Consider the following 13,449-nt stretch of genomic DNA (forward strand, 5'->3'; position numbering starts at 1 on the left):
AACAGAACATGTAAGTGTGAGCAGCTCTGTTCAGTTAAGGATTCTCATCTTCTCTTCTCCACAAAGTAACAGAGATATTCAATGTATGATCCATATGTTAGATTGTGTTTTCATTATTACTTTATGCCTAAACATACCCAGTCACAAAAAAACATCAAAACTATCCTTCTGTCTGATGTTGTATGGACCTTGGCTGTCTTTGCACCTTCTCGGATGAACTCTCTTGCGTATGAAGGATGTAATGATGGAGGAGCCAGTGCATTGATCTTTATCCGTCTGCACTTCAGGACACGGTTGTGCCGCCAGGAATAGCGGCCTTGTGACAAGCTTGTCTTACAGAAACCAGAATGTGTTTTAGGTGTGCGGTGGATGGACAGAGGGGGCACGTCGGGTTTCTCCGTACTATTTGTTAAGGTTTGAGGGGGAAGGCAGGACGTCATATATACAAAGTACAAATAAAGCTGTATATGGTACACTGCTGAAATATTTAAATATACAAAACGTTTCTATTCCTCTGAATAAATCATGGAGAGACTCTTGAACCTCAGAGTGAGAAACTTTATTAATAAAGGCAAGCAAATACGTACAGGAAATATACAGAAGTAGTAAAGTGAGAACTGTGGGTCTCTATTCATTTTTTTGTATCTGAGAGAAATATAAACAAAGTGACATTGTTAAAATTTGACACTGAAAGAGAGCACAAACTCAAATAATCATCAGTATTTATTATGAAAACAAAGAACCTTAAAGTTCAGCGATTTCGATACTTCCTGAAAAAGGTAAACATAAAAAGCCATAAATTAATAAATCTCACAGATACTTATACGTGCAAAATCAGTTTGTGAGAAATGACGTCATCAATCATGTACCTGATATGTGAATATGTGCTTGATCTCGTTCAGCTCTTCTGGATCTGATGTCATAAACCAGAATGATGACAGTAGCCACGCCCACCAGAGCAGAGAGGACCAATCGGATCTCAGCTTCAGTAGGACCACAACAGTGGACAGAGTCTGAGGAATAAACACATCAAACTGAGATCAGATCAGTCAATAAACACTAATATCAGTGCTGACATCAACTAATATTTCTGAATAAACAAAAATATGATCAAATCTAATCAACAATCTTATATTCAGTTCCAAGTTAGTTTTTATACAGTCTGTCATCTCAAACTATAAACGATTCAACAATTCAATATGTAAATAGTAAATAAGAATATTTGAAGGAGAAGACAAATGATCTCTACTCACGATAGACAGAAACTCTGAATGATTTTGATGAGAATCTTCTTCCTAAAAACTTCAGTATTAGATATTCTCCATCATGTTCAGTTGTGGTGTTTGTGATGGTCAGAGATCCAGTTTGATTGTCCAGCTTCAGTTTGTCTCTGAATCTCCCATCAAGAACATCATCATATACAGTGATTCTGTTGAACCGTTTATTGATTTCAGCTATTAATGTGTTTTCATGTCCAAACCTCCACTGAATCTCATCATCATCCTTCATTTCAGTAAGATCAGAGTTTAGAGAGACTGAATCTCCCACCATCACTGACACTGACTTCACTTCATCTGTCAAACACACAGAGAACAAACAGAAACAGGGTTTGTCAGAGATTATTAAATAACTTTATAATGGTTTACTCAATTGAATAGTTTACATTTTACGTTAAAAATAAACAATATAAAATAAAAAAATAAAAAAAATTGTGTATGAATTCATTTAAATGTTTTCATTAAAAAACAGGCGTAAACTTTTTTGAACTCACCAATGACAGCCAGAATGAAAATCTTGATCTCACTGTTGATCTGTAGTACATAAACTCCAGTATGTTCAGTTGTGGTGTTTGTGATGGTCAGAGATCCAGTTTGATTGTCCAGCTTCAGTCTGTCTCTGAATTTCCCATCAAGAACATCATAATATACAGTGATTCTGTCGGCCGTTACATTGATTTCAGCTATTAATGTGTTTTCATCTCCAAACCTCCACTGAATCACATCATCATCCTTCATTTCAGTAAGATCAGAGTTTAGAGAGACTGAATCTCCCTCTATAACTGACTCCAGGACTACACACACACACACACACACACACACACACACACACACACACACACACACACACACACACACACACACACACACACACACACACACACACACACACACACACACACACACACAGGGTTTGTCACAGATTAAGACGATCAGTTATTGATTTATAAAAGTAAATAGTTTTAAATTTAAAAATGAATATCATCTTTAAATACCAAAAGCAAAATGAGGTTTGAATTATTTATTGTATATATTTATCCTGATTAAAACATAAAACGGGGAAAAAAGTATTTAACTCACCATAGACAAAGAGAGTAAAATGCTTGAAAACACTGTTGATCTTTAGTTGATAATCTCCTTCATGTTCAGTTGTGGTGTTTGTGATGGTCAGAGATCCAGTTTGATTGTCCAGCTTCAGTCTGTCTCTGAATCTCCCATCAAGAACATCATCATATACAGTGATTCTGTCGAACTGTTTATTGATTTCAGCTATTAATGTGTTTTTATCTCCAAACCTCCACTGAATCACATCATCATCCTTTATTTCAGTGTCAGAGTTTAGAGTGACTGAATCTCCCTCCATCACTGGCACCAGGACTACACACACACACACACACACACACACACACACACACACACACACACACACACACACACACACACACACACACACACACACGGTTTGTCACAGATTAAGACGATCAGTTAATGATTTATAAAAGTAAATAGTTTGAAATTTAAAATTAATATCATCATTAAATACCAAAAACAAATTGAGGTTTGAATTATTAATTGTATATTTGTCCTGATTAAAACATAAAAAAGGGGGGGGGGGGGGGGGATTTAACTCACCATAGACAAAGAGAGTAAAAGGCTTGAAAACACTGTTGATCTGTAGTTGATAAACTCCAGCATGTTCAGTTGTGGTGTTTGTGATGGTCAGAGATCCAGTTTGATTGTCCAGTTTCAGTCTGTCTCTGAATCTCCCATCAAGAACATCATCATATACAGTGAATCTGTCGAACCGTTTATTGATTTCAGCTATTAATGTGTTTTCATCTCCAAACCTCCACTGAATCACATCATCATCCTTCATTTCAGTAAGATCAGAGTTTAGAGAGACTGAATCTCCGTCCCACACTGACACTGACTTCACTTTATCTGTCAAATACACAGAGAACAAACAGAAACAGGGTTTGCAAAAATTAATACTGTTAAATAACTTTATAATGGTTTACTAAATTTAATAGTTTGAAATTTACATTAAAAATAAACAATATATAAAATAACAAAAACAACATCGTGTATGAATTAATTTAAATTTTCTCATTAAAAAACAGGTGTAAATGTTTTTGAACTCACCAATGACAGCGAGAATGAATCTCTTGAATCTGTTTATTTTGATCTCACTGTTGATCTGTAGTTGATAATCTCCAGCATGTTCAGTTGTGGTGTTTGTGATGGTCAGAGATCCAGTTTGATTGTCCAGCTTCAGTCTGTCTCTGAATCTCCCATCAAGAACATCATCATATACAGTGATTCTGTCGGCCGTTACATTGATTTCAGCTATTAATGTGTATTTATCTCTAAACCTCCACTGAATCACATCATCATCCTTCATTTCAGTAAGATCAGAGTTAAGAGAGACTGAATCTCCCTCCTCCACTGACTCCAGGACTACACACACACACACACACACACACACAGATTTATAAAAGTAAATAGATTGAAATTTAAATTTGAAATGAATATCATGGTATTTAACTCACCATAGACAAAGAGAATAAAAGGCTTGAAAACACTGTTGATCTGTAGTCTATAATTTCTAGCATGTTCAGTTGTGGTGTTTGTGATGGTCAGAGATCCAGTTTGATTGTCCAGCTTCAGTCTGTCTCTGAATCTCCCATCAAGAACATCATCATCATATACAGTGAAGATGTCGGCCATTACATTGATTTCAGCTATTAATGTGTTTTCAAACCTCCACTGAATCCGATCATAATCCTTCATTTCAGTAAGATCAGAGTTTAGAGTGACTGAATTTCCCTTCATCACTGACACTGACTTAACTTCATCTGTCAAACACAGAGAACAAACAGAAACTGTAATAGTATTGAAGCAGGGACTATTGACTAAGACCTGGAATGTTCAGCGGGATTAGAACCCTGGTCTCCTCACAGAGCTGGTGTTCTTCCTGCGTGAGCTAACTGAGGATTTTAAGACCCAAGTGCAGAGTAACAAAGATCTCAAGGAGACAAGCAGCATAAACGCCAAATAGCTTTTACTTTTAGAATGATCAAAAACAAAGTACAAACAAATAAATTAGAAGTAAAACTTCCAATGGTCACAAAAAGGAAAACAAAACAAGCACAATGCCTCACAATAAACTCACAGGATACACATGTAGGTAGGCACAAGGCTGAACAAAAAACAATGACACAAGGCAAACTTAAATAGGGCCCTACACAGGTGAGTATCATCAACAATGATTGCTAAGTACAACTGAGAGTTCTTGCCAATAGTTACCCCCTGGCAACTGGGAAGAGGATTGCAGGCAAAACCTCCTGCGCCCCCTAGTGACTGGGAGCAATTCCGCTGTTTATGGCAGGAGTGTGACCCCTAGTGGTTGGAGGACATATTGCCTGATAAAGTCTTACAGGAGCCCTCTCTTGATGAACGGCTCCTGACATTCCTTTTAGTGCCGTCAGACTGTTGTCTGTGGAAATCCCTGATGAGATCTGGGTCCAGTATGTCTCTAGCTGGTACCCACGAGCACTCTTCTGGACCATAACCTTGCCAGTCAACCAAATATTGGACCCCTCCCCATACTTTGTGCATGGTCAATAATCTCTGCACGGAGTAAACCAGTTGCCCCTCCACCATTCGAGGAACTGGAGGTAGTCTACTTACAGGAGGCAAAGGAGAGTAGAGGACAGGTTTGAGGCATGAGACATGGAATGTGGGGTGTATGCGCATGGACCTGAGCAATAGGAGTCGGTTAGAGAATGGGTTTATTTTCTTGAGAATCTTGAAAGGTCCAATGTTTCTTGGACCTAGTTTCTGTGACTTGAGGCGCAATGGAAGATTCTTAGTTGAAAGACACACTCTCTGTCCAGGATGGAATGACAGATCTATCCGCCAACGTCAATTGGGCTGTTTCTTTTGTTCCCGGGACGAATTTAACAGGGCTGCCCGAGCTCTCCGCGAGATCCCCCGGCACCTCCGGACTAACTGGGCCGCTGCTGGAACCTGTGCTTGGATATCCTGTTCAGAAAACAAAGAGGGGGGGAATCCAAACTGGCATTCAAATGGAAAAATATCCAATGATTAGTGATGGAGAGTGTTATGGGCAAATTCTGCCCAGACCAGCTGGGAACTCTATGTACTGGGGTTGTTCGAGACAAGACACCTGAGGGTCTTCTCAATCTCCTGGTTTACTCTCTGTGTCTGGCCATTGGATTGGGGATGGAACCCTGAGGAAAAGCTGATGGTGGAACCGATTAGACTTTCAGAATCTTGAGGTAAACTGGGAACCCTGATCAGACAACATATCCTGAGGAAAACCATGAATTCTAAAGACATATTGCATGAGAAGTTCTGCCGTCTGGCCTGCTGTAAGAATTTTAGAGGTGGAAATGAGAATGACATGCCTTAGTGATTCTCGTAGTAGTCGACAAATTTTCTGTGTTACCTTGAGAATTGGGTAGGCCATTAACAAAATCCATGGATATGTGGTACCAGGGTCGTCTCGGGATAGGTAGGGGATGTAGTATACCTTAAAGGGATACTTCAGCTCTGGGAAGATGAATGTGTATTTAATACTGGTCATTTATATAGTAGAAATGTGAAATTATTTTTGAAATTGAAGCATTCTAGACTGAGAAAAGGCAGAAAATGTATTTTTTACTCATTTGGCTGAAAGACAACACCTCCCAGAATGCACTTGCTTTGCTGCCCTTACGAAGCCAGGCCACTCCCAAACCACGCCTACCGGTTACAGGCGGCAGTATCCGAAAAATGGAGCTGGATATCTCCATCTGATATCCTGGACAACACAGGTGGGCAAAACGAGACGATAGCCTTTACTATGTCTCTCGCCTCGCAGGACCCATTCCATAAAGTAACGGTAGGCTGTTAGGCGTCGGCGATATTGTCTACAAAACAGTAACGTTAAGCACAACGTTAGGAATGCAAACTATTTGCACATACAGTATGCTAGCATAGATGTAATATAACAACAATAGCTCAGTTGACTACGCGTGAAGAACATTGTGATAATGCCGAGTGTCCAAACCCTGTTCATCACGTCTTAGTAAAAAAAAGAAAACAAACCAAATACTCACTTTACACTAAGCCGTCCGTTTGTCCCTGCGGGCTTTTGCTGACATTTCCAATTTATCTCGTCCAGAAGAAAATGGCATCGCTGAAATTCGCGACAGCAGGACTCTCTATCTGTTTCCATAGGCGCGCAGCGAGAGCACTGAGACCACCAGTCCGCACCAGCTCGAGTCAGGTCTTGCTCCCCTGCTGCAGCAGCTGCTCCGGCCGCCTCTTGTTCCTCCATCTCCCGCAACTGTTTATCGCTGTATTGCGGCTCGTACAGGTAGGCGCGAGCATCAGATTCACGCAACAGATATTCGTAAACCCCATTCTGCCATTTCAACTTCAAAACTACCTTCCGCCATCGTGATTAGACTACTATACTTTCTACACAGAGCAAGAGCCTGTTAGCTTAGCTTCTACAGAAAGATGGCTGACACTATCTTTACTTCCTGTGCGTGAGATCCCGCCCCATATGGGCGTGGCGAAAACATGAAGCATTTTTGCGTCATCGGAGGATTTTTCCCAGGTTAAAAATACATAAATCTCTCATATCAGGGGGAAATGGGGGGGGGGGGGGGGGGGGTAATTTAAAAATACTACTGGCTTTCTACTGATACAGAGCTTAATGCTAAATCCTGAAATATCCCTTTAAGGGAGGGCTCTAGGTTGCGACCTCTGACCTAGGTTGCACCAGAGGTGCGACCTCTGACATATATAGCAATTGTAAGTCGCTTTGGATAAAAGCGTCAGCTAAATGAATAAATGTAAATGTAAATGTAAATAAATGTAAATGTAGGTTCCTTATTTTGGGCGTGTCACGCCCGGCAAGTGGAACATGCGGCAACAAATCTCTGGACATCAGTTCCCATGATGGGCCACCAGAACTTAGATTGGATCCGCCTACGGGTTCTAAGGACTCCCGGATGTCCAGGTGAAGGTGCGGCATGACCGCACTACAGTACTTTTGACCTGACAATGTTTGGCACAAAGAGGAGACCCGATGGGCTAACCTGGGTCAGGTTGGCGATGTTGAGCCTTCCGTACTGCCATCTCCAAGTCCCACTGGATGCCTGCCAGCACTCTGGACCTTGGTATGATGGGTTCCGACCTGTCCTCTTCCTGTGACTCGAACTGCCTTGACAGAGCATCAGGCTTTATATTCTTTATATTCTCCAACCAGTACTTCCATTCCTCCAAAGCCAGCTTAACCGCCACTAACTCCCGATTCCCAGTATCATAGTTCTTCTCTGCTGCTGTCAGCCGACGTGAAAAGAAGGCACAAGGATGGAGTTTATTGTCCCTAGTCGCTCTCTGGGACAGTACAGCTCCCACACCCACGTTGGATGCGTCCACCTCGAGTCAATATGGGAGTTGAAGTAAATAGCTGTTTGAGTCATTCGAACGCCTGAATAGCGTTCTTGGTCCACTAGAAGGGTTTGCCAAGCCTCCTGGTGAGAGCTTTGAGAGGTTCCGCAATGGAACTGAAGTCTCCAATAAATCTCCTATAAAAGTTAGCGAAACCCAGGAAGTGTTGGACTTGTTTATATGAATGGCCACTCCAGGACCGCACAAACCTTACTGGGATCCATCTGTACACTGTCGCATGAAAGGATGAAACCAAAGGAAGAGACTTAAGTGACATGGAACTCACTTTTCTCTAGCTTGACGAAGAGGTTGTTCAAGAGCAGACGAGACAGAACCTGCCGGACATGTTGAACGTGGTCTTCATAACTCTGGGAAAATATTAAAATATCATCGAGATATACAAACTCATATTGGTTCAACATCTCTCTCAGGACATCATTGATAAGGGCTTGAAAGACAGCTGTGGCATTTGCTAGCCTGAAGGACATCACCTGATACTTGTAATGCCCAGTAGGGGTGTTGAAAGCCGTCTTCCATTCATCCCCCTCCCGAATTCTCACCAGATGGTACGCGTTCCGGAGGTCCAACTTAGTGAAGATAGTAGCGCCCTGGAGGAGTTTGAAGGCTGTGGCCATAAGTGGCAGTGGATATCGGTTATTTACTGTGATGTTGTTTAGGCCACGATAGCCAATGCATGGGCGAAGACCTCCATCCTTCTTAACCACAAAAAAGAAGCCAGCCCCTGCCGGAGATGTGGGACGCCGAATAAATCCATTCTCTAGTGCCTTCTGAATGTACTCATCAATTGCCGACTTACTGGAGCTGACAACAAGAAAAGTCTAACTCTTGGAGGGCAAGATCCTGGCAACAATTCAATGGCGCAATCATAGGGTCGATGAGGAGGAAGAGTATCGGCTTGGGACTTACTAAACACATCCTGGAGATCGACATATACCTGGGCAACTCGAGATAGGACAGGAGAAGGAACAACCAGAGCAGGGGGTGTAAGTTTAACTTGAAGAACGACTATTACCTTGGTTATTGGCGTGTTTGACTCATGCTGGATCCAGAATTGTCGTTTAGGACTCAAAAAATAATCAGGAGATGAAAGAATTCCAGCCGTTGGACATGCACATCCCCATCTGGTGAAACTGCTAGTTGGCCCAGTCAATCTGAGGATTATGAGAAACTAGCCAAGGGTATCCAAGGATAACTGGGAATTCAGGTGTGTCAATAATAAAAAAGACAGTGATTCTTGATGAGAGTCTATTTCAACTGAAATGGGAATGGTACTTTGGGTTACCTGGCCGAACCTCAGAGGTCTGTTGTCTAAGGATGTTATTGTGAGTTTATCTTGGAGAGTTATGAATTGTATCTTCCAGCTCTTAGCCAGAGTTCTGTCCATGAAATTTTCAGCAGCGCCCGAGTCAACAAATGCAGAACCCTTGAGTCAACCATTGCCCCAGGAGAAATGCATCACCGAAGAAAATTCAGCTGAAGATCGGGGGTCAATTATTTCTCTCGTCTCAGCCCCCCTCTCTCTGGATGAGAAATCTCTTTTCCCACAATTTCAGGGCAATGAGTTAGAAAATGCCCCAGTTCTCCACAGTATAGACAGCGCCGCTCCCACATACATCCGTCCCGTTCAGATTACGATAAGCAATTCTTCCCAAGCTGAAGAGTTTGGAAAGCAGGTTGAACTGGACTGACGTTGCTTTGGGCTGTGACTCGGTCTTGTTATTTTTCAGACCTCCTATCCCTAATTCGATTATCCACTCAGATGGCGACATCAATAAGAGAATCGAAGTTAGGCGCAGGATCTCGGAAGGCCAATTCATCTTTTAGCTCAGGTGCTAGAGCCTGATGAAACGCTGCTTGAAGAGCATGTTCATTCCAGCCACTCTCCACTGCCAGGGTACGGAACTCAATAGCCATTTCTGCTGCACTGCGCGTTCCTTGAGTGAGTTGAAGTAATCGTTGGTCATTTCTGACTCCTCCTCCTGGATGATGGAATACCCTCCTCATCTCTGCTAGGAATTGCTCAGAGTTAGAAGTGAATGGTGAACAATGTTCCAAGAGAGCCGTAGCCCATTCCAAAGCTCTTCCAGTCAGTAAGGTGATGATATAAGCCACTCGACTGCTGTCTGTAGGAAAACTACTGGGTTGAAGTTGGAAGGCTAAAGAGCATTGAGTGATAAAGCCTTGACAGCCCCTGGTATTTCCATCGTATCTCTCAGGAGGTGGAAGCCTGGGCTCGAGAAGAGGAAATGCCGGAATTGGTTGAGGTTGGAGAAAGATGGGAGGTACCGGAGGTGGCGTGGGTAACTCAGGAACCTCCTGGGACGGAGGATTTTGAGGCAAAGCTAGAAAAACGCTGAAGAATCTCTGTGAGCATCCATTCATGATGTTGAGTTGCGGTAGCTTGATTGGTGAGCTCGGATAATATTTTCTCCACATTTGATGAAGGACCTTGACTCTCTGCTGGGTCCATTTCTTGGCTAACTTTGAGGATTTTGAGACCCAAGTGCAGAGGAGTAACAAAGATCTCAAGGAGACAAGCAGCATATATTCCAAATAGCTTTTACTTTTAGAATAATCAAAAAACAAAGTACAAACAAATAACTAGAAGCAAGCTTTCAATGGTCACAAAAAGGAAAAACAAAAAGACAAGCACAATGGCAGACAATAAACTCACGGGATACACAGGTAGGTAGGCTAAAGACTGAACAAAAAACAATGACAAAAGGCAAACTCCTACACTGGTGAGTATCATCAACAATGATTGCTAAGTACAACTGAGAGTTCTTGCCAGTGATTTCCCTATGGCAACTGTGAGGAGGATTGCAGGCAAAAGACCTGCTACTCCCCCTAGTGACTGGGAGCAATACCAATGGTCATGGCAGGAGTGTGACCCCTAGTGGTTGGAGGACATATTGCCTGATAAAGTCTTACAGAAACAGGGTTTGCAAAGATTAATACTGTTAAATAACTTTATAATAGTTTAATAAATTGAATAATTTAAAATTTACATTAAAAATAAACAATATAAAATAAAAAATAAAAAATTGTGTGTGAATTCATTTATATTTTTTCAATGGAACGTTTTTGAACTCACCAATGACAGCGAGAATGAATCTCTTTCTCTCATGGTTGATCAGTAGTATATAATTTCCAGCATGTTCAGTTGTGGTGTTTGTGATGGTCAGAGATCCAGTTTGTTTGTCCAGCTTCAGTCTGTCTCTGAATCTCCCATCAAGAACATCATCATATACAGTGATTCTGTCGGCCTGTTTATTGATTTCAGCTATTAATGTGTTTTCATCTCCAAACCTCCACTGAATCACATCATCATCCTTCATTTCAGTAAGATCAGAGTTTAGAGTGACTGAATCTCCCTCAATCACTAACTCAAGGACTGAATCACCAAACACACACACACACACACACACACACACACACACACACACACACACACACAGACACAGACACACACACACACACACACACACACACACACACACACACACACACACACACACACACACACACACACAGAGAGAGAACAAACAGAAACAGGGTTCGTCACAGATTAACACAACCAGTTAATGATTTATAAAAGTAAATACTTTGAAATTTTAATTTGAAATGAATATCATCATTAAACACCAAAAGCAAAATGGATTTTGAATTATTAATTGTATATTTGTCCTGGTTAAAACATAAAACAAGTGAAACAAATATTTAACTCACCAGAGACAATGAGAAAGAAACTCTTTCTCAGATGGTTGATCTGTTGATAATAACGTCCATCATGTTCAGTTGTGGTGTTTGTGATGGTCAGAGATCCAGTTTGATTGTCCAGTTTCAGTCTGTCTCTGAATCTCCCATCAAGAACATCATCATATACAGTGAATCTGTCGAACCGTTTATTGATTTCAGCTATTAAAGTGTTTTCATCTCCAAACCTCCACTGAATCAAATCATCATCCTTCATTTCAGTAAGATCAGAGTTTAGAGAGACTGAATATCCCTCCATCACTGACACAAACTCAGCAAACACCCCTGAAGTACAGAGTTTTTCACAGATTATAAAATCACTTGATGTTGGTTTGATGAAGCTTCACTAAAATACTTTTAATCATTTGAAAGTGAAATTAATAATATTCTGCAGCAGTACAAAGACAAAAGATGATGAATGAAAAGAGAAAAAGATTTATATATGGAACAATAACTAAAAAAATACACTTTTACTTTAATGTTTAACGCACACTAAAACGAATGCTGTTGATTATCTGAGCTTGATATTTATATTATTTTAATCAATCCATAATAACTGAGTTTAGAGCTGAATTCAAACTTGATCTGACAGTAAAATCACAGTTGAATTATTTCTATATGAGAATAACAGTGAATGTTGATCCTCTCTAACTAATTTAACCAGTAATTTATCACATGGAATCAGAACTGAAACAACTGAAGTCATAAAAACACATTTAAAACTCACCAACCAAACGCCACAAACACAAACAGAGCAAAACTAATTTGAGAAACATTTTCTTCATCGTTTCACTGATGCAAACACTCAGATTAATCTGAAACAAGACTGAACTGATGCTGTGTGTATTCGTGATCCTCCCAATAAAGACTGAACCTTCGTCACAGTTTATTCTCAAAACCATTTCCTGTAAAACAGGAAGTCATGAAAGAGTGAAATATTAGATTAGATGTCTGTATCTACTGGTGTTGATGATCAGATGTCAATCTTCAAAATTCATCAATGATGTATGATAATGATATTGTTTGATTTCTTAATTGGATTCAATTTATTTTACTGTAACAATGTTTTGTATGGAGTGAAAGTCAGATTATTTGGTTAATTTAAGCATGAGATAATGAAGAAACAGACTCACTGACCTCATTCATCGAATAATAGACACTGATGTTGAAGCTGTTTGTCCACCAACAGTTCAAACCACATTAGATGTAGATGTGAGCGTATGATTTGCATTCATCAAAACTACCAGTCTGTCTGATTTCCCTTCATTCACTCTGATGCTGATGCTTCCTCTACAGCCCTTGCAGTAACATTATTGTTATGGAAAAATTTTGATTTTCATTGATATGTATGTTTATACATCTGAAATGCATTATTTATGGGAATGATTTATCCATTCTGTTCTTGAAACAAAACAGCCTCTATGCCTACCAGACTTGCATGTGCAGTCCGACCAGACCACAGCAGTTTCACTTTGACTCACAAAACGAGCTGCTTACGCTCTACATTTAGTGAATGACTTTCACCATTGTCATGTTGCTATAATAAAGTCAAACAGTGCAAGTTAATGAGAACAATAGCCTGTAAATCTGATTAATTCAGTTGAAACCAAATAAGACAAAATTTAGATTTGGTCTTGAAAAAATATGATAAGAAATGCATGAGTTTATAACTCAATCTCTGGCTATTGATTGTAGATTGCAGTTGCAAAATGCCATTTTGGCCCGACCGCCGAAAGGGTTCAGGCTGTGGTTGAGGCCAGAGAACCAGAGGAAAACAGAAGTTCACTTTAACAAGCAACGACTCACTGCAAACTCACTGCACATGCAAGTCTGGTAGGCATAGAGGCTGTTTTGTTTCAAGAACAGAATGGTTAAATTGTTCCCATATATAATTGTTTTGACAATTTCTATCAAACCATCATCACTG

The 13,449-nt window shown here is 40.5% G+C and overlaps 1 protein-coding gene across 1 annotated transcript; it reads right to left on the reverse strand.

Moving 5' to 3' along the window:
• Nucleotides 1-541: 541 nt before the first annotated feature.
• LOC143735763 (uncharacterized) lies at nucleotides 542-12,399 on the reverse strand. The gene is made up of 11 exons (XM_077226004.1): nucleotides 12,250-12,399; nucleotides 11,496-11,807; nucleotides 10,861-11,160; nucleotides 3,827-4,132; nucleotides 3,420-3,734; nucleotides 2,910-3,218; nucleotides 2,358-2,654; nucleotides 1,772-2,071; nucleotides 1,254-1,574; nucleotides 870-1,013; nucleotides 542-770 (listed from the first exon to the last, which is right to left on the reverse strand). Exons 1-11 carry the CDS (start codon nucleotides 12,305-12,307, stop codon nucleotides 745-747), a joined length of 2,688 nt encoding a protein of 895 aa, XP_077082119.1. The 5' UTR covers nucleotides 12,308-12,399; the 3' UTR covers nucleotides 542-744.
• Nucleotides 12,400-13,449: the final 1,050 nt, after the last annotated feature.

This window comes from Siphateles boraxobius, unplaced genomic scaffold (assembly GCF_051911475.1).
Source record: "Siphateles boraxobius isolate OS27281-9 unplaced genomic scaffold, OSU_SipBor_1 13, whole genome shotgun sequence".
NCBI lineage: Eukaryota > Metazoa > Chordata > Actinopteri > Cypriniformes > Leuciscidae > Siphateles > Siphateles boraxobius.